General features: G+C 44.3%; 1 protein-coding gene across 3 annotated transcripts in view; it reads left to right on the top strand.

Annotated features, from left to right (window-relative positions):
• anks1b (ankyrin repeat and sterile alpha motif domain containing 1B) overlaps nt 1-22,774 on the top strand; it is a gene marked incomplete at its 5' end in the record, with an annotated part of 183,893 nt that overhangs the window by 102,095 nt on the left and 59,024 nt on the right. For all 3 annotated transcript variants that reach the window (XM_079236213.1, XM_079236212.1, XM_079236214.1), the window contains 2 exons: nt 1,366-1,502; nt 10,774-10,960. In XM_079236213.1, the coding sequence (XP_079092339.1) occupies nt 1,366-1,502; nt 10,774-10,960 (324 nt within the window). The remainder of the gene's footprint in view (nt 1-1,365; nt 1,503-10,773; nt 10,961-22,774) is intronic.

The following is a 22,774-nucleotide window of genomic DNA, read 5'->3' on the forward strand; positions in this document are numbered from 1 at the left end:
CGTAATGATCCAACAGCAACAAATGAGCAGATGATCAAAAAAAAGTCATTAAAAGAGTCGTGTCAGCGAAGCGCGACTCGAGTGTCTTCGATGTTTGTTTCGGGGAATTTGAAGATTATTAGAAAGCTCAGTTTGGGGTTTTATGGGGAAATAAATGCACATTTTCATGCTAAAGATCCTGTAGCTGAATGTGAATGTGTAAACATCGTGAACCACCTCAAACGTTTCCCCCCGTGTGGCTTTGTTCTTTCTGATGAGGTGAAGAAGATTTGTGGGAGTTGTGAGAAATCACACCTTCAACTACATTCACAGTGAAAACAACCAGAACCAGGAAATGTGATAATGGGTCATTCATATACTGTTTCTGTTAAGCAACACTCCCCTCTTCAATAAGTATATGAATCTGCTGTTACTGGTAGTGATGTCATCCTGTGTGTGTGTGTTAAAAGTCCTGGCTGGTCTCACCGTAATTGGATGATATTTGGCCGTCTGAGAGGCAGTTGGCAGCTGACAGAAAGCCTCTGGTGTGTGTGTGTGTGTGTGTGTGTGTGTGTGTGTGTGTGTGTGTGTGTGTGTGTGTGTGTGTGTGTGTGTGTGTGTGTGTGTGTGTGTGTGTGTGTGTGTGTGTGTGTGTGTGCAACTCTGACCACAGTATGTCAGGAAAGGTGTGCTGGTCTGTGTTTTGTGTGTCCTCCAGTTGATGAAAACAAATGCTTCCTATCCCTCTGAAATTCAATTCGGCCTTCTTCAGCACTTCCCTCTCCTTTTGTTTCTTCTTCTTGTGTTTTTTTTTTCTTCCTGCCCTCTTTTAAATGATCATGCGCCGCCGGGGAAATTATCTGCGATGCTCAGTTCTGAAGCTCGAGACCGACATCGTTCCTGCAGACGCTCGTCAATTCATGAAATCGGCGCTCACCGAGCACATCTCTGTGAATGTGAGGTGGGCGACACATCAGGTGTTGAGCCGAACCCCCTTTTCATTCCTCGCTTTTCCCCGAGATTGCAGGAAAGCGCTCCTCTTTGTGCCGGTTTAAACATACAAGTGTGTTGGCTGGTGCGGCGCCACAGGAAGCCTAAATAAATCTTCTCCCTTCACAACTAAAGCGACAGGGAAAAGTAAAAAAAAAAAAAGATAATTCTAACGGAGGACAGAGCAGAGAACTCAGAAAACAGGTTTCCAGCTACTTTGAGATGCCCGTCTCTCTGCCATTGTCACCGAATACGACATATTGACCATGTTGAAAGAGATAAGTGGCGAGCGTTTCGGTCCCGGCATGAGCAGAAAGCCCCGACAGCGCCGTGTCTGGTGTACAAAATCATACACAATATAAAATATAAAAAATCTCTCTCTCTCTCTCCTCCAAGGTCACCCGTCCCATGCATCTGTGAGTGAGGGGGAGCACGGTAACCACGGCAACTGTTCGACGGGACCCACTCCAGACTGCTCTCCGCCGTCCCCCGACACCGCCCTGAAGAACATTGAGAGAGTCATCCGCCCACAGGTGAGCGCGCACACACACACACACACTCACATTAATGAATGTGTTGCAGAGGCACCTGATGCATTATTGGATATCACAGTATCCACCTACAAGTAACACACACACACACCCCCACACACACAGTTGTATCTTTGAAACATGGAGGTCTGCAGCAGGACGCTTATTGAAAAATGTGATTGTTGGACTCGGTCATGGTCAGGTGGTGGTTTAAGGGAGAGGACCCAAACGCCGAAGCAACAGTTCAAAAGTAAATTTAATCCATAAACAAAAAGTCAAGTCAGGCTTCACACAGGCCGAGGAACAAACGCACAAAAACAGGAAGCAGAAACCAGGAGAACGAACAGACAAAACCAGGCATATGCCAGGACAACTTACGGGACATATAACAGACGGGAAAAACCAGAACAAGCCGACAAACAGGGTTTAAATACAAGAGGAAGGTAACGAGGCACAGGTGGAACCAATCAGAGCAGCACAGGTGAAGGGAACTCACAATCAGGGACAAGGCAGACAGACAATCACAGGGGCAGGAAGTGCAGGAACACAGAGGACACACAAGACACTTCACAATAAAAGAGGACACCAAACAAACCAACATCATGACAGTCATCTCCTCTTAGAAACACAGACTTTTCCCATTTGTGTTCCCATTTCAAACATAGGAACTGATTGTTTATCAATATTTGTAGTCACACTTTTACTTTACTTAAGTCAAGCTCAACTCTGAGCTGCCAAATGTGTTTGGCATTGCAGACACTAAACACAAGTGTGGAAATGTTATATTATTAGCGGACAACCGTGAGTAATGTAGTATTTTGTGAATACATTCTAGAACCATAGAGGGTCTTACATTGATACATTTTTCTTCACCGTCCGAACAGGTGCATCAGCAGAGTAGTCATCGTCTTCACCGTATAATGGATTGTTTAGTCGTTGACATTGATTACGTGGAGTTTAAAGTATAAATAAAATGTACAACCAGCGGGGAAGAAATATGCAATTCATGCTTCAGTGTCATCATATCCGAAGGAGACAACCTCGCCTTTATTCTGAAGTGTGTTGTAACGCTCAGGAAACCTCATTGTCTGTGTTCCTTTGGTGGCGTACTTGTACAACAACAACAACAACAAAATAGATTCTTAATGTGTCACGGATCAGGAATAACTTCCAATCAATGTTCGGAAATTCAAATGCAACATTATTCAATCAACCTGAGATTAATTCAGCGCTTCCCCCCCTCTGTCAGCACGAAGACGGTATCAGACACGAGAGCTCAGCGCCAATGTGTTGCACCTTAATAACAATAATAATTAATACGTCGGTTGTTTTCTGAGTCAACACTGGATCACATCCTCCAGAACTTCTTGTTTATTCTAGTGATGAATCATAACGTTTTAGAATTTGAGAAGAATTTCCTTTCCTGAAGTGTTTCTTATTCAAAATGAAGACGCTTGTTTTCCACGTATTTAACTTTTAATGGAGAACATAAGAAGCTGTTGTGCTCATAATGAGGCTGAACGGAAACCTCACAACATCACCCGTCCTCTTTCTCACCTCACCTCAACGTGTGTGTGTGTGTGTGTGTGTGTGTGTCCCTCATCCTGGGTCTCTCTGTGGCATGTTCACCAACTAATGTGTGTGAATGTGTGTGAGGCGATCACATGCCGAGCCCAGCTTGAAGCGCACATAGTCAAGGAGCACCAGAGTTCAAATTTATAGCATCTAATTAATCCTCCCGAATTAATTTAATCTTCACTTAAGTTCTCCCGTCGGCTATTTCACCATTTTATATACACACACACACACACACACACACACACACACACACACACACACACACACGACTGTTGCTGCATGTATAGAAGAGTCTGGTGGCGGTATCGTCCTTCCTGTTGTCACTTTTAGAATATTAATGCGGCAAAAGTAAGGGTTACATTTCCCTGTAGTTTGTAAACATGGAGCTGCAGCGTCGGGATGATTTGATCAGACGGTTCGCTGCCATCTTGCAAACAGTTATGTAACTCTATATTAAATCATATCTAGAAATAGATGGGTAGCCTTGGACCACATGGAGTAATACGTTTCATTTTCTTTTGGGACCAAGATATTGAAATATCCAAGAACTGCAGCAATGCGTACAGAACTCATTTTATATTCATTTAATTTCTCTATTTAATACTCGTTTGTATTATTTCCGTTAGCTATCATTGTAATACAACATAAAATAATGTAGCTTGGAGGGTCTCAAGTCATTTTTCTACTTTCATGTCATTTTACCAGAGGGAGGATGTCATGGTGAATCTAATTGAACATACATCTTGAATATTTATTTGAATTTATCTAAACTTGGCTTAATGAGAGACAGAAAAATGATTTTAAAAACTTTGCCAAACAATCCCACAATCTACTGATATGTAGTTTGATCGTGTTGAATGTTTTTGTAGCGTCAGTATTCCCCCAAATCGCCAATTTTAGATCTGGAAACTAGCTTAGAGATGCGTGTATGTGGAAAAATGTCACAGAGTTTAATTTGACTCTTTTATCGTTTGCAAATCCAGACACTTTTCTTGAAAAGACGAGTCTTATAAGTCGACTCATGTGTCATCATCCTCTTTGAATATAAGCTAAATCATCTTTGAAGACTGATGTGTGACTAACTTCTCCGACGAGGCTCCCCAAGGCCGTTGCTGTAAATATAAAATAATTAAACTTTTCTGAGTAAATTAGCTCTTTATATCCGTGTCTGAATGTAATTACGCAGCTAATCGACCACAAGCCGGTCGCCGATGAATAAACACATGTGGTCGCTTTGGAAAAGCCTGAAGAGAGCACACTATGCTGACTGATGCATGGGCTTAATGTTTGGGGTTGTTTTTATATGTATTCGTCGCCAGCTTCTTGTCTTCAAACTTGTCAGCCGGACACGTCGGATCTCCACCAAGCTTTGATCACAGTCACGGGGCAGATGGGACGCGAAAGGAGAGAAAGAGGGAACGATTACACGGATCAAAAGAGGCAGAGAGAGGGAGAGCAAGAAGGACAGGGATGCACCCGGCGTCATGGGGTTGTCGGCTTCATACCCACCGGCTCTGTGTGTGTGTGTGTGTGTGTGTGTGTGTGTGTGTGTGTGTGTGTGTGTGTGTGTGTGTTCGCAGTGAGTTATAACAGCCATTACTTGCCTACGAGAAATTCCAACTTACAGGCAACACATGATAGAACTCGTGTTTCGTGCAAAAAGGCTGAAGCCGGTATCTCAGACAATCACATGGTCACATTAACACACACACACACACACACACACACACACACACACACACACACACACACACACACGCTCCATTGTGCACAAGCTCTTTTGTACTTGTGAGGACTGATTTCTAATATTTATTTTCTAGATATCATGGACAAAATAATTCCAACCTTCAAATTTCTATCAACACCTCTCTTCAAAACATCTTCCACAAAAATAACAACTTCTTGCTCAGACAGGGGTTCATTGTGTATTTCCTGGGACTATATAAGCAAAGATTATTACTACTAGTATTACTATTTTACTTAGGTAAAACATCGGAGTACCACTGCTGAACACTTTAAGGTTAGAATCAGAGGAATGCATTACTGTGTGTGTGTGTGTGTGTGTGTGTGTGTGTGTGTGTGTGTGTGTGTGTGTGTGTGTGTGTGTGTGTGTGTGTGTGTGTTCCAGAAGTTGCTGCGGGCCCACACACCCACACACACATTGCATGAATGTAGATCTGAGGTTTGGTTTACATCGCACACATTCAGATCTACACATGAACACATTGCTACATATGTATATATACATAAATGGAAACAGGGGCAATCTGGTATAGCAGATAGCTCTCCTCACCACACACACACACACACACACACACACACACACACACACACACACACACACACACACACACACACACACACACACACACAGCTGTCACGTAGGACAGTGTATACGAGCTTTACGGAGCAGGCTCTCCACCAGTTTGTTGGTTCAAAGCCCCTCTGGAGCATCTTCTTGAACAAACTGTGTGACTTATTCTCTCAACTCCCCACATGACGGAGGTCAGAGTGCTCTTGAGCAAGACACACAAAGAGGGATCAATGTACTAGAGTTTGTTTTGACCGACGCATATCTTCTACAAAAAGTAAACAAGCAGCTGGTTAAGAAAGTTAAACATCTGCAACCAAAACATTGCCATTTTCTTAACTGTTTCCCCTCAAAATAAGAGTACCAAACAAGTACTGTATTTTAACTAATGCTGAAACAAATAGTTGATTAATACCGTAGTTGTGTGACAAAACAATTTGGATAATTATCTTTTATTTATCAGGCAAAAATGCCAAACATCCTCTGGTTGCGGTGTCTACTGTGAGCTACTTTTCCCTCTATATTGTATCATTTAGAAATGAATATCTTTGTCTTTTGCAAATAAACAACCTTTGATTGACATTTTCATATGTATCTGACATTTTATCCCCCAAAAAATCATTAGATTCATAATGAATATTAGTATTATATCCTTTATGAGGGAAAACATGGAAAATGCATCGAGCTGTATTGCTCTTAGACGCCAATTATTTCCATTTGAGGAACCGGTCTTGTTTTAAACCAGCTTCCCTGAACGCATCGGGAGTACAGAGATGATCAGTAATCACTTTCACATTTACAGCTCATTAATCTGTTCACACTCATCCATCACGGAGCTGTTGGCGTTGTGTTTGTGCTGCACACACACGCCGGCGCCTGATGATCCCGCACTGTCACTGTTGCTCCAGTCGGTTAATCTTCCGGGATATTTGCTCAGATCTGTGCGTAATCACATGGACGTGTGTGCACTGCGCACTTCTGTGAGCACGTGCCGCCTCTTTGTTAGTGTCCATGCTGTAACTGTGGGCTGTGCAAAGACCACACATGTGCAACTGCACACACACACCTTCATACACACAATCAATAAACAAGCAGTAGTCATGTTTCCAGAGGGATGGCGAGAAAGGCGGGTAGCGGGAGGAAAAGAGGACCAAAAGATCCATTTACCTTCACGGTCAGCTCATTCCTCTCATTATAGTTCACGGCTTCCATCTGGAAGTTGCTGGAACAACTGCGATACTTTTTGTGTGTGTGGGGGTGTGTTTGTGTGTGTGTGTTTTGTGTGTGTGTGTGTGTGTGTGTGTGTGTGTGTGTGTGTGTGTGTGTGTGTGTGTGTGTGTGTGTGTGTGTGTGTGTGTGTGTGTGTGTGTGAGCTTTCCCAGCCAGCAGGAAGCCGGTGGCCCCAGAGGAGAGACGTGGGGTCATACACAGCTAATTACTGCTGACTCAAGCTAATGCTGAAAGCTCTCCACTGGGAGTTGCAAATCCCAGCTATTTCCTGGTATTTGCCACCTGCGTTAAAAAGGATTTGTCTGTAGCATTTTGATGATCTCAATAAATCATGAAGTTCATTCACCTCATTAGTTGTGAGCCGAGAAGAAAGCAACGTTTACTGCCCTCTGCGCTGCATTATGGATCGTATGCCACTGTAGATTCAGCGTTCATAATTTATAGCGGATGAAATACAGACTGAATAATTCCTAGTTCAAATTGAGCTCACAATAATAGACGGAATAGTGAACCCAGGTTGAGTGATAGCGGATAATGGGAGGGAAGACCGGTATGGTGGTGGAAGATTATTTTTGTGTGGAAATAGGAGCCAAAAACAAGCTGAGGGTGCAATTTAGAAAACCTGTGTGTGTGTCTGCTAAGGCACACACACACACACACACACACACACACACACACACACACACACACGTAAAGGTATCCCAGTTGGTCCAGCAACTTCCAGATGGAATGCCGTAGGCCGTGAACTATAATGAGAGGAATGAGATGACCGTGAAAGTAAATTGATCGCACATGCACACATTAACAGCACACACTCTAACAGCGCACACACGCTAACAGTGCACAAGCTAACAGTACGAACACTGACAGCGCACACAGTCTAACAGCGCACACACGCTAACAGTGCACAAGCTAACAGCATGAATGCTGACAGCGCACACACACACTAATAGTGCACACACGCTAACAGTGCACACACACTAACAGTGCACACACGCTAACAGTGCACAAGTTAACAGCGCGCACAAGTTAACAGCACACAAGTTAACAGCGCACACACTGACAGCGCACACACACTAACAGCGCACACACTCTAACAGCGCACACACACTAACAGTGCACACACACTAACAGTGCACACACACTCTAACAGTGCACACGCTAACTGCGCAGAAGCTAACAGTGCGAACACTGACAGCGCACACACAAACAGCGCACACACACACCAACAGTGCACACACACCAACAGTGCACACACACACCAACAGTGCACACACACACCAACAGCGCACACACACACTAACAGCGCACACACATACTAACAGCGCACACATACTAACAGCGCACACACACTAACAGCACACACTAACAGCGCACACACACACACACTGACAGCGCACACGTTGAGTGAGGCTTTCTGCAGTCCGGCCAAACAGAGGCTTGATCAACACAAGAAAAGCCCAAATGATCAAAAGAACGTGGGAATGCAGATCCAAGAGCTGAGCAGTGGAATTATAGTTTTTAGTTTTTTGTTTCGGGTTAAAAAAAAAGGGGTTTTGGATGTTTACTTCTTTTATTTTCTATTCTCTTGAGCACATGTCATCTGCTCTGCCCTTCTCAGGCTTTTGTTGTCTGGCTTTGTGTGTTCACATCTCTCTGTAAAGACGCCCAAATGAAGACTAAATAATGGAAGAGAAGTCAAAACACAATGAGTCAAACGACATGAGTCTGGGCTTCTGCTATCAGAGGAGAAGTTGCTCCAACAACTGCAAATATAAATTAAAACCATTAAGATAATTACCCTTCAGTCCCCTGCTCATGGTAAAATAAACTAGTCAGCCAGGGATTTAGGAGATTTAATGGAAAAGCTACATTTTTTAATAAATAACCACTCTGTGGTCCCATCAACCATTTTTTTTTAGCATTGCTCGTCGAGTTTAATTCTGTTTCTCGCCAACTTTCATTCATCAACAGGGAACACTCCTGTTTTCCCAACCCTACCGTATCTGATCTTTTAATCATGATAATGTTGTGATAATTGATGATCCTGTTATTCATAATTTAGTACAGTTTCTAGGTTCTACACTCAAATTAACACTTTCCGATGTGTGTGTGAGCGCATTTAAGCTGCAAAGCACATCTCGCCTCGTCTACGGTGAGGTATTAGGCTTTTTAGCTAATGGAGGTGTCATTCATTAGCGCTCGAGCACCAACACACATACACATGCACACACACACACACACACATACAAACAGACACAGACTAACACACATTTGTGAAGTGTTAAATGGCGTGTTTTGCCCCAGGGATGCTGTTACAGCGGGGGAAATGTATTTTGCTGTGGTTTAGACAGGCATGGAAGACCTGGCTCTGTGTGTGTGTGTGTGTGTGTGTGTGTGTGTGTGTGTGTGTGAGTATGAGTGGGGCGGTGTGTATGCTCATTAATCCCCTTCCAATCGGCCATGACACGTTCATTAGCCTGCTGTCCGTTTGCATTGTTAACGCTAAGCCTCAGCCAGAGCTACAGTATGTGTGTATTTCCTGTCGTATATATGTGTGTGTGTGTGTGTGTGTGTGTGTGTGTGTGTGTGTGTGTGTGTGTGTGTGTGTGTGTGTGTGTGTGCAAGCTCTTAATAAGCACGGGGTCCAGAGAGAAGACACCTTCAGTTGTTAGAAAAGAAGCAGAGACAAGGCAGAGTTAATGATAAATAGAGGCTTAAAGCATGAATAGAAGAAGTTGAAGTTGCCATTAAAACTCATTAAGCGTCAGATGTCGACACACACACATTCCCACAGCCACAACCTCCCAGTTTGAAGCACCACAGAGTCACATGACAGCGGCTCCATCATGCCGGGCTGATTGCTGTTTCAATCCATTTATTTTTTTCCAGTGGAAAACACTCCAGCTTCTCTTTGTACTTCAACACTAGCGTGTTTGACTGCCTGTTTATTTACCATCTGCCAAACAAAGAGGTCATAAAACGAATGAGGATTTGGCTTTTTACATTTTTTTTCTTATTTATAACATGATATAAAAGATGAAGGATAACACATTTTGGACTGGGAGCTTGTGACTCTGCTGTGGTCCTGATTGGTTGATGCACTGGTCCTTTAAACCACCCCGGTCTCTGGGGGACGCCTCTGCTATGTTATTCCCCACTGGATCAACTCTCCACACATGAAACACCTCTCTCATCCCCTTCTTTAAATTCCAACCTCTATTCTACCAGCATGCCTTTTCTCTTGTGCTTTGTTCCTTCACTTTTCGGTCTTCTGTGTTTTCTTTCTGTCCAACTCTTTTATTTCCTCATGCCCTTTTCTTGTTCCGCCCCCCAGTCACTTTCTCTCTCAAGACATGTGAGACAGGGAAGGTCTCCTGAAGGTCGTCCTGTCGAGTCTCTCAACTTGCCGGCAGGTTATTTTACCGTTCAGGGCCGCCGTATCGATTCCCTTTGCCGACAATCTCTGACTCACACACACACACACACACACACACACACACACACACACACACACACACACAAGCAGGGCTTTGACTGCCTGAGCTGTTTGTGAAGCGAAGCAGCAGGTTGTTAAGAGCTGCAAATGCCTCATTATGTAAGATTTGTTTACCAGATGCCAGTCTACAGTTCCTCTCCCTCTTTCACTTGCTGTGACAAAATATGTCTCTCTCTCTCTCTCTCTCTCTCTCTCAGTCTCTTTCATACGTTTATATACATCATATAAACTGTGTTGGCGTCTGTATTTGTTTTGACATCACGCACATGTCCAGATGTCAGAATGAATCAGTCTGTATTTATGAGTGTATTACATTTGAAAAACTTCATGCATAAATCAGTCTTTATAGTTCAATAGTGACAAGGAAAAAGCAATCAAGTATAATGAGATTTCATCATCATATGATAGAATTAGAAATATCACATTTGAATATAAAAAAAATGAGATAACACCATTTTTTTCACGGTAATGCAATTTTACGGTTTCTTTGGTATATTTCAGAGGGGAAATTAGTTTGAATCTGTTAAATTAAAGGGAAAAGCGAAGAACACGAAGACAGAATATAGTAGTTTAGTTGATATATAAGCAGTACAAAAAGAGCGTATCAAAGTCTTCATCTCCCAAACTGTTCTCACTGCTCTTCTTCTTGCCTCCAGCCCAAGCAGCGCACCTCTCTGTCTTCGTCCCTGGACGTCCAGAGGCCGGTCACCCACAGCTGTGAGCCCAGCGAGGTGAGCTCGTCCCTGGGCTACGCCAGCTTCAGCACCAGCCCCCCCGCCAGCCCTCCGCTCAGCCCGAACCAGGAGGACTCTGCGGGCTCCAACGACGACTGTCAGCTCACGGGTAAGACTCCCGCGGCGGAGCGGTAATGAAGCCGTCTCTCGCGACTAGAAGTGCGAGTGACACTCCACCCCGACCTCTCATCTCCCTGTGGAGGAGGATCAGAAACACACACACCTCCTCGATATGAAACAGCCTTGATGTCGGGTCTCTGCTGCGCGGACACCAAGCAAAGCAATTAAATCAGACCTCATGATTGTTGTCATTCAAGGCGAGGATATACAGGCTGTATATTCAAAGATCCATGAAAAACAGTTTTATTGTGTATCTCACGGTGGCCATTTTCTCTTTTGAGTGTCTGTAAGAAATAAGTAAAAGGACAAATCTGTGTAGAATTCTGACTTGTTAGTGGTTGGGTTATTTCAGCCCCGTTCAGTTATGGCATCAATAATGCATAAAGCACAGATTCACTCTGAAGGTCAATATAACGAATGTCTGCAAAATGCTGCTCCTTTTTGACTTGCGGCGCAATAACTTGTAACTATTATATAGTATAATAGCGCTGGGAAAATCCTACTTCTACTTCTGTCACGCGTCCAGAGCCGAGAAGCAAACACCTGAGAAAGCTGCAACATTTTTGTCTCAGAAATACACACTAGTTCCAGGAATAACGTGGAGGTCTTTGTCAATTTAGCAAACGACTTAGTGCTTTCAGCCTCCAGCACGCCTCCGCAAGCCCCAAGAATAATTCTACACGGGGGTTTTTGACCTTTAAATAAAGTCACGAGGGTTTGACAAATGTATGGCCGCTCACCATGACTTATTAATTATACTTACTGGGGCGTTTGCTAGCTTGTGTCAGGCCATGAAGAGCATTTGAGTGTTAAGGGAAGTGCTAGACGTGACGTAGTGCGACTAGGGCCAATTAGACTACTGTAGCTGGCATGAACGTAGGAGTGCTTGTCAAAATACATTTATTTTTTCAGCAAAAACATACTATTATTAGTATTAAAAACAACATGCAGTTATTTTTTAAGGAATATAGGACTCCTCAAAGATTATTTGAGGTAAAAAGTTTATTTTCCAGTATATTGGTCTGTCTGTTTTACTGGAAGTTAGAATGCAAATGAGCACTTTTCATTCAGGGGAAAAACAAACCTGGATATGTTTAAAAACTGGGCTCAGCAAAAGATGCTCAATTAGTCCTGCTGGCCGTCCCTTTAACTGTCAGAGCAGATGAAACATCTATTGACGTCCCCCACTGAGTTTTGTTTCTCCTCCAAAAGGAATATTCCATGTAATATTGAGGTGTTTTTTTCTCATAATGAGAGCAGCGGCCTCTTAAATCTGCACAAACACACACTGGAGCTGGGCGATATTTCGATAAAGTAATATATCATACTTTCCAGTGGAATCATATCGTGCCGTGATTCATAATAACTACCGGTAACTCAAATGACTCAATGTTTTATTGTTTTATTATTGATTTTGATTACTTTTATTAATCAAAATCAATAATTTTATTTTATTTCAGTTAATAATAATAATAATAAGTAAATATAAAGTGGTAATATAAAATATATATATATATATATATATATATATCATTTTTAAGATGGGAAGACTTTTGGCCATCGTCCAGCCCTAATGCACATGTCAGTTCTAGAAAAATATCATTATTTTTACATCGTGTGTGTGTGTGTGTGTGTGTTTCATCCAGGGGCAGTTCAGAGCTACAACAAGACTTTGATCTGTGTAGTGCCCCGAACGAAAAACACATTCATTATCAATCCACAGGTGCACACACACACATGCGCGCGCACAGTCGTAAAACTGAATGGGACAACTACTATTCTCATTGAAGCGTTGCCATGGCGTTTATGCACCAGGAATGTGTTACTTCCCTCTCAGACAGCATAATGAGTGTTGAGCCGCTCACTGATGTCAGACTGACGTCTTCTGAGGACAAAGATCGAGGAGCGCTTCTTGATCTCACTGTTGGAAAGCACTCGCTCGCTTTTTTGTTGCTAAATTTGCTGTTCGTCAAAGCACATTGCTCAAGGACACAGACTAGCGCAGTCGGGGCTCAAACCACCGATCCAATGATTGAAAGACGGGTATGCTAACCACTGAGCCACCGTCGCCTCATGGCGCTGGAGGTTGTCTGGTTATTTCTTTTCATATCAGCGGGTGTTATGACGAGAGCCTTGACGTCACCTGCATCAAGTGCAGACGTGACCATTATTACCAGCACTTTATTATTAATATTATTACTTTACATGCAGCTCAACTCAGTTAATTTCTATTGACGCGTACAGACGGAATTTAATTTAAGATAAAAGGTTTATTAACAGGAGCCACTTTGACGTCGTCTGGTTTTTTAATTAATGACATTTCAATATTAATTGCGGCACCAACTGCTCAGAATCGTATCTGTATTGCAGTATTGTTTTTTTAATATTGTTTTAATACCCATGCAGTGGTAGAGCTCCACACATCTTCCTCCCAGTGAGTTCACAGAAACATTCAACTGGTTGACCCGGCATTGATCGTAGAGCTGCTGCTTATATTTAGAAGTCTTCGTCTTCATTGTTGCCTGAAATGTGACCACCCTGACAGTAAAACTTGCAAATCCATTATTATAATTGTTTCTTACTTTTGGGATCTGTATATCGTTATTAGCAACATTTCAAATACTTCCTGTAGTATTTGCTTGGGGGAAAATATGACTATTGATGCAAAAATACTGCAAGAATACAAAAAAGCTCTGAAGGGAAGACTGTCTCCTCTCATCTTCTCTGTTGATGTGAATAGAATCAGGTCAAAAGTAGACTTTTATTTATGCATTTAATATATATTATCTATTTAATTATGAAGCACTTATTGTAATATGTATCTGTTTGTTTCTCTCCTCGCCTGAAGCACCTATATTTTTCCATTTAATTTCTTTCTCTTTTTCCCCCCCTCCTCCTTCTCCTCCTTCTTCTGCTACTCTGCTCATTTCTCCTGCTCTCTTTACTTATTAGCTTTATAAGGCCCATTGTGGGGTTGCCATGGTAACAAGTGGCTTAGAGAGAGAGAGAGAGCGAGAGAGAGAGAGAGGGAGTATATATATGTATGTGGGTACAGAAGGCAAAGAGTCACAGAATTCAAAGGATGCCAATGAAAAAGAGAGTGGATGAGGGAGGGAGGGAGGGAGAGAATGAGACGGTGCAGGGGGAGATGGGGGAGGGGGTGACGATGCACGAAATTCTGAAAAATGGAGAGAATGAAATGTGAGATTTCAGGGGGTTGAAGAGAGAAACGAGGACAAGAAAGTGAAGGAAACACTTCTTCTTTTTTAACCATAAAAGGTCTTTCCTTCCTTCCATTGTTTCTCTCTTCTTTTCATTCCTCACATTTTCTTTTCCCAAAAAAAAAAAAAACACAATGCTAAAACGGCTCTTGGACACCAACCCAACATTTATACAATAATTCTCCGGCCCTGCAGCAGAGCACGCAGGTGTCAGCCACCTGCGTGGGCAGTTGGATAAAAAGGAGGCCTATTTATAACCTGATCCATCACTGCTGCTGCTGAGGTTTACGTAACGTTGGACATTGCTGGAGAAGATATTCCCTCGGTGCCGATTGCCAAGTGAAATGTGAAAGCGGTGCAGCTGCAGACGCGCTTCTCCTCCGTGAGTTCTGCGGCGCCCTCTGCGACAAGCCAGTCACGGACTCACCTGCAGCTCAGCTCCAAGCTTTTAAGTCACTAAAAGACTTCGTAGCTTCTTCTCCTCATCCAGCATTAGTCTCATTCTCATGTTTTTTGTCTAAAGATAACACTTAAAGCTGCACGTTCAATAATAAAGAAGAAAGTATCCTTTATTAACCCATTCATAGTGATTACAGGAGCAGTGTTTAGCATTTCAAGCAGGTATCACGACTAACTCACTTACTTGCGTATCTACACATTTAAAATGCTTCCTGTATAGAAGCCAATTTATAGACTCTTGCTTCGAAATTAACTTAAAAATAATATCAATCGTCGGCTGACTTCATCGTCTCTTCATAATGCAAATGGACACAAAGGAGGCCGAGTGATCGATGAGCTCTTCCAGGTAATGAGCCGTAAATGGCAAAGCGATCAGCCGGCTCTGCGTGTGTGTGTGTGTGTGTGTGTGTGCGAACGCCGCGCCGGCTCGCGTGTTTACTTGAAAGCGTTTAAAAAGTTAATTAAAACCTTTTGTTTTTGGAATCATCGCACGCTCCGCCGGTAACTTTGCCGCTCTTCTGCACAAACGCACAGTGGCTCTGGCAGCCGGCTGCGACCGCATCAGTCAGTCACTGGCCTTCTGTTTGCAGCATTAATGGGAAACATGCACACACACACTCACATGTGAGGACATTTCTATTGTATGTCTGTGCCAGTGCAGCATTACAGCTTAATGAAATAAACCTGCTATTAGTGCCCAGTGATTTTGTCCTTTATTATTATTTTGATTGCCTATATTTAATTATAATTATGGCTTAACAGAAACAAGTGTGCACGTAGCATCTCCCCCTAAAATGTTGCAAGAAGCCGAAAAACAGCAGCAATGTCTGTGGATTTGCTCTCCTCTTACATACGTGACAAGAATATCCCTGAATATACCCTTCATTTATGTATGACTGAGAGTTTATTCAGGGTGGTTGTATCCTGTACTTGCACAGCTGTGTGTGTTTTTTTTTTTTTTTTAACCTGTAAAATCTTTTTGCATGTGTGATTTTATTCTCGGTACATTTTTGAGACCATGCTTGGTGGCGTTGAATCCTATGGTCAGGTGTTTCTGTTATTCTGTCCACCTCACGTCACTAGCAAACACCTCCGTGACACATCGTGGCTTCGTAGTCTTGCGCCTGCGGACATTCCCTTGTAGTAAAACGTCCTCTGCGCTCTGTTCCGCCCTCGGAGACGCGGCTTTGATTAACACCACAGCTTCATGGAGTGGCACAGCTTTGATCACACATGCTGCGCAATAGAATCACCTATTTAGTTTCACCTCGGGCAAAACTGTGCAAACACGACAGGTTAAGATCGGAAAGGCTTGGTGTTTGATTTGATTTGGCTAATTGGTTAAACTAACAGCCTCAGCTGCACTTTCTATTCAATGAGTTAATGCTAGCGCACTAAACTGCGGGATGAATATTGTAACGGCAGCATTGTCATCACACACACAGCCTCACACACACACAGACTCACACAGCCGCCAGTCTGGCTGTAGGTGATGCTGAGTCATGAATGGAAGCTCTGAACACAAAAGAGGCTCACGAAGTTCAAAATAACAGAACAGAAAGTCAAACAATTCAGTCCGATGGCAGAGAGACATTGAGGACAATAGAGGACCAGATAGGAGAGAATAGAGAGCAGCTTCACGGGGCTGCTGTGACGCGGTCCGTTTGTCATGCGGCACACAAGACAACGACGACAATGACTCTGGGGTCTCGTGTCTCATGAGCAAAATGACTACGCGCTGCAAAGAAAAGTTTGTTGCACACATGCAGGGACTCACACGCACACACACACACACACACACACACACACACACACACACACACACACACACACACACACACACACACAGGCAGGGACTCACACACACACACAGGCAGGGACTCACACACATGCAGGGACTCACACACACACACACACACACACACAGGCAGGGACTCACACACACACACAGGCAGGGACTCACACACACAGGCAGGGACTCACACACACACATGCAGGGACTCACACACATTCAGGGACTTACACACACACACGCAGGGACTCACACATGCAGGGACTCACACACACATGCAGGGACTCACACACACACACACAGGCAGGGACTCACACACACATGCAGGGACTCACACACACATGCAGAGACTCACACACAGGCAGAGACTCACACACACATGCAGGGACTCACACATGCAGGGACTTACACACACACACATGCAGGGACTCACTTCGCAGGGACTCACACATGCAGGGACTCACACACACACACACACATGCAGGGACTCACTCACACACACACACACACACACATGCAGGGACTGACACACACATGCAGGGACTCACACATGCAAGGACTCACACACACACATGCAGGGACTTACACACATGCAGGGACTCACACACACACATGCAGGGACTCACACACACATGCAGGGACTCACACATGCAAGGACCTACACACACACACACACATGCAGGGACTTACACACATGCAGGGACTTACACACACATGCAGGGACTCACACACACATGCAGGGACTCACACTCACACACACATGCAGGGACTCACACACATGCAGGGACTTGCACAAACACACATGCAGGGACACGCACACACACACACACATATGCAAGGACACACACACACATGCAGGGACTCACACACACACACACATGCAGGGACTCACACACACATGCAGGGACTCACACTCACACACACATGCAGGGACTTGCACACACACACATGCAGGGACACGCACACACACACACACACATATGCAAGGACACACACACACATGCAGGGACTCACACACACACATGCAGGGACTCACACACACACATGCAGGGACTCACACATGCAAGGACTCACACACACACATGCAGGGACTTACACACACATGCAGGGACTTACACACACATGCAGGGACTTACACACACACGCAGGGACTCACACATGCAGGGACTCACACACACACGCATGCAGGGACTCACACACACACATGCAGGGACTCACACACACACATGCAGGGACTCACACATGCAAGGACTCACACACACACATGCAGGGACTTACACACACATGCAGAGACTCACACACACATGCAGGGACTCACACACACATGCAGGGACTCACACACATGCAGGGACTTGCACACACACACATGCAGGGACACACACACACACACACGCAAGGACACGCACACACACACATGCAGGGACTCACACACACACATGCAGGGACTCACACACACACATGCAGGGACTCACACACACACATGCAGGGACTCACACATGCAAGGACTCACACACACACATGCAGGGACTCACACACATGCAGGGACACACACACACACACACGCAAGGACACGCACACACACACACGCAGGGACTCACACACACACACATGCAGGGACTCACACACACACATGCAGGGACTCACACACACACATGCAGTGACTCACACACACATGCAGGGACTCACACACACATGCAGGGACTCACACACACATGCAGGGACTTGCACACACACACATGCAGGGACACGCACACACACACACACACACACACACACACACACACACACACACACACACACACACACACACACACACACAGGGACTCGCACACACATGCAGGGACTCACCCACACACACATGACATTTAGCTTCAGGACTGAAATGGTATGACTGACACACAGACGTCCATGCATCCCATACACACACACACACACACATCTCACATGTAACGCTCACTGTCCCTCCATGTATCTCACACACACTAATGGATTTTCTATGACGCCAGCGAGAGACTTTCCGTCACTCCTTGACTTCAGTACAATCGAATGCTGTGTTACCGTGGCAGGTTGCCGTGGCAATGCACTCTCTCCATACTTGAACTGGGGATGAAAGTGTGAATTCGATATCTGCAGACCGGCTCTCTCTCTCTCTCTCTCTCTCTCTCTCCCCTGACTGACCTGGTTGCACCTGTTAATGTAACGTCCGCCTCTCCAAGGTTTCAGCATCAGTCACATATTGACGAAGACGGGGAAAACTGTCACGAGGATTCAACATCCTGCGTCCTTTTGCTATTTTTTTTTTTCCTTCCCCAGAGCTACTCGGGCCGTTTTCTGCCCTTTGCTTATGATTGTGACCTTTTTTTCCGCAGCACTTCTTCTACGGGTCTCGCGTGTAACCCATTGAATTTCCTGTCGCCCCGAACACTTTCTCAAATCAACGATCCGGACTTAGAGTGATTACCTGTCACGGCGAGGCCGAGCCGCGGCCTCGGTGCCGCCTCCATGTGGGTTTGTGAGCTCCGCCCGGCACTAACGCCTGAGGCTCGGGGAGCTGGTAGTGATTTATCCAGCCGCTTAGGAAACAGGGTTCAGTCTTAAATCTCCGGGATGACTGACAGCTCAGATATTACTCTGTAGTTTTTAATAACAGTCGGAGGAACGCGGCGCTATCAGATGTTTGGATCATCTCCCGGCCCCTGATGCGACCACACACACACACATACACACACAGAGGAAAACATCCCAGTGTGTGAGAGATGGTGTGTGTGTAGTATTTATAGAGTCTGTGTGTGTGTCTGAGTTCATGTGAGTCATTTATCACAGAAAATAAGGGAAACGATGGAGGCGAGGCGAGTTTATCTGTAAGCTCCGTGCAAGAACAAGGCAGTTCTAAAGTGCTAAGACAGGAAGTCGTTCAGAAAATATATACAAGGAACATTTGGCAATTTAAAAAGGACACAAGTCAGATTGTAAACGTGTGAAACATAATAAAAAGAAGATAGAAACGAGCTGAAATAGAATGCGACAAATCAACATTATTAGATTAGAGATAACAGTGCGGCTACAGTGCGGCGCGAGATATGAATAAACCCAAGTTTAACTTAATAAACTGCAGTGGCAAACATAATTAGGCTTTGATTTAAAAGAACTGAGAGTTGGGAGCAGATCTCAAGATTTCTGTGAGTCAGGCGCATTCAAAATGTAACGTATTTTTGGAGCAACAGTAGTAGAATGAATTAATGGAAAACACAGGAAAGCACAGTGGAGATCTGAGAGTTGGTCTCGGGGAGGACTCCTCACAGCTGCTTTTTACAGAGACCTGTGAAGGCAGCGTCACGGTGGTTGAGCCGACTGAAGGTAAACACACGGATAAGTTTTCTCGAACCTGATGAGACACACAAGTTATCATGGGAGGCGAGGCGAGACAGATTGGGTAAACTCTTGGTGACCTTGCTGGCGTCTTCGTTATCAGCGAGGTTGGTGTAACAGAATGTGCTGGTTTGGGCTGGAGGTAGATCACGTGGCTTTTGCATTTCAATCCCCAAAAAGGGGACGGGGCAGGAGAGACGGGAGAGTGAAGGGCGGAGGAATTAGAAAATTGAGGCTACGACGTTTAGAGTGTGTGTGTCGGGCTGAAGGGTGTCACCGACTGACCTAAAAATGCTCAAATCAGTACTTTAACTCCATCCCTCAGGATAGAGATGCAGTAAATGTATTCTGCGTGCACCACACAGTCTGGAAATCAATAATAAATGAGGTTTTATTAGATACAAGTTGTCAAAAATGTTGATGCTCAACTTGGAGCTGTGTGGATTGGATGTCTTATCTACAGCAGCTCAAACTTTACTCCCGTCTCCTGAGTGTCTTTTCCCTCCCAGTTTGACCTTTTATAACCTCCAGCTCACTCTTTAATTTGCCCCCTTCACTCTGTCACTCTCTTATTTCTCCAGCCACTTTCCCGAGCTCTCATTCGCTTCTGTCTCTCTCTTTCTGGCCGTCGTTCCCTGTTACTCACTCCCCTCCCGCCTCCTCACGTCTCCTCAGCCTCCCATCACTCCTTTGCCCTCCGCTCTCTCTCCCCACCTCTCCTTCCTTCTCTGTCCACCCTGAACGCTGGACAGGAAGCCGGTGGTGTTGACTATTGCAGCAATTATTTATTAACAGGCAATTAAACACATCTTGCATCTGCAGTGTGTGAGAAAGGAAGGGAGGCGAAAATGGATGTAACCCTCTCTTATCAAGGAGATATACTGTATATATATATATATATATATATTTCTTTATCTCACCATCTGAGAGTTTGTATTGTTTTCGCCCTACTTTGCTTCATCTTGTTCTGGATTTAGATTTGATATGAAGGGCTTCATTTAGAATTGAGATGCCACTCTGAAATAAAACCGTGCCTCTGTTAATTCAATTCAGTTTATTTTGTATAGCCCAACATCACAAATACAAGTTTGCCTCGGAGGGCTTTACAATCTGTACACATGACACCCCTGTCCCGGGACCTCACATCGGATCAGGAAAAACTCCCCCAATAAAGATAGTAAAAACCCTTTCACAGGGAAAAAAGGGGAAGAAACCTGAGGGAGAGCAACAGAGGAGGATCCCTCTCCCCGGATGGACAGAAGCAATAAATGTCATGTGGCCAGAATGAATAACATAACGGAGTTACAGCACATTCAATGAATGTGACAGAAATTATTCATATAATGAGTAGTATGCATGGTCCATGATCCAGATAGCCTAGTGATTGCTAGCAGGGGAAATGGAGGTTATTATTCTGGAGGAGCTTTTACTTTACAATCCAAGATGAGTTGGTTAAAGACCAGAGCTGTGACTCAATGCAGTAAAACTCATTCTCAGCAGTTTTCCAGTATGGAGTGTCTTCACGGTGGAAAAAGGGACTCAAAATGATCAGTTTTTGTCTCAGAAAACGCTGAGACTGGCATCTTGCAATGTACAAAGAAAACAGAGGAGCCACTATCATTTTTTTCTTTGGGGAGTTGAATTAGCAGTTATATTCCAAAGTCCTAGTTTGTAATTAACAATGTTAACTTTGCATGTCCCAGGCGTTTGATGCAGCCTAACTCTCATGGCTTACTGTCCCTGAATGTAACACAGCCCTCTTTAGTGTTATTATTTATTATTTGAGGGTCATTCCCATAGATTTTTTTCTTCAAAACTGCAAAAACAGTATACCAAAGTACATACTGTATGCTATATACGGTATCTTAGTAGCAATACATTAAAGTCTGACACAGCCCCAGTCTCTCAAGGTGTTCCCCAAGGTTCGATACTGGGTCCCCTCCTCTTCATCCTCTTGCTCCTTTTGGTAATATCAGACCATCGCGGTCTCCATTTCCACTGCTACGCTGATGACACACATCAGCTCTACTTCTCCACCAAACTCCCACCACCCACTCCACTATCACCACTATCACAGATATAAAGACCTGGATGCAAGCCAACTTTCTCAAACTCAACAGCGACAAATCTGAAATTCCCATCGCCGTTGGCCCCAAATCGCACCACAACTTCTCCCTCTGCATGGATGGCACCTCTGTTCCTGCTTCTACACACGTCTGTAACCTTGGTGTCATCTTTGATCTAACCCTCTCCTCTTCAGCCGCTCAAACACTCGTCCTCGTCTTCATCACCTCTCGACTGGACGACTGCAACACATCCACCAAAATCATCAACAAACTACAATACAGAGTCTGCTCTTCCACTCCCGCACCAGAGACCACATTAGTTTCAAAGTGTTTTCTGATCATCTTTGGTCTGTGCCTTCCACAACTGTTGCAAAACAAATCTGTTTTATGACGAGCCATGGCGAAGATTAAGGTTCAGGCACCCAAAACAAAAGACTTGCTCCAGTCATAATCACTACAACCACTAGAGGGCGGTATCACTTGAACGTAAGCATTGGGACACTAATGAATCCTCTGACATAAACACTTTCCTTGTATGTTTTTCCAAATAATAAACATTATTGTATGACAGAAAGTTGAATTACCACTGCACAGGGAAAGCGTACTTTCACAGATTTTTTACGTTTAAAAAAAACAAACGTAAAAGACTAATTAATGGTCATATTTTCCTGCAGCTGTCTTATGATCTGCAGTTAACACATCCATTGTGTTGCAGCTGTGAAAAGCTCATCCGTTTCCTTTGTGTGCGACAATAGTGTCCATCAACAGTCCACTCAAACATCTGATCCACTCTGCACACTCACTGTACTCACTTGCCAAAGCTACTTATCATGTAGTGTGGAATTGGGACACAGCCGCACCGGATGCATCTTAAAGCTCTGGACGCCCCACGAGAG

Source organism: Taurulus bubalis, assembly GCF_910589615.1.
Source record: "Taurulus bubalis genome assembly, chromosome: 20".
Classification (NCBI taxonomy): Eukaryota; Metazoa; Chordata; class Actinopteri; order Perciformes; family Cottidae; genus Taurulus; species Taurulus bubalis.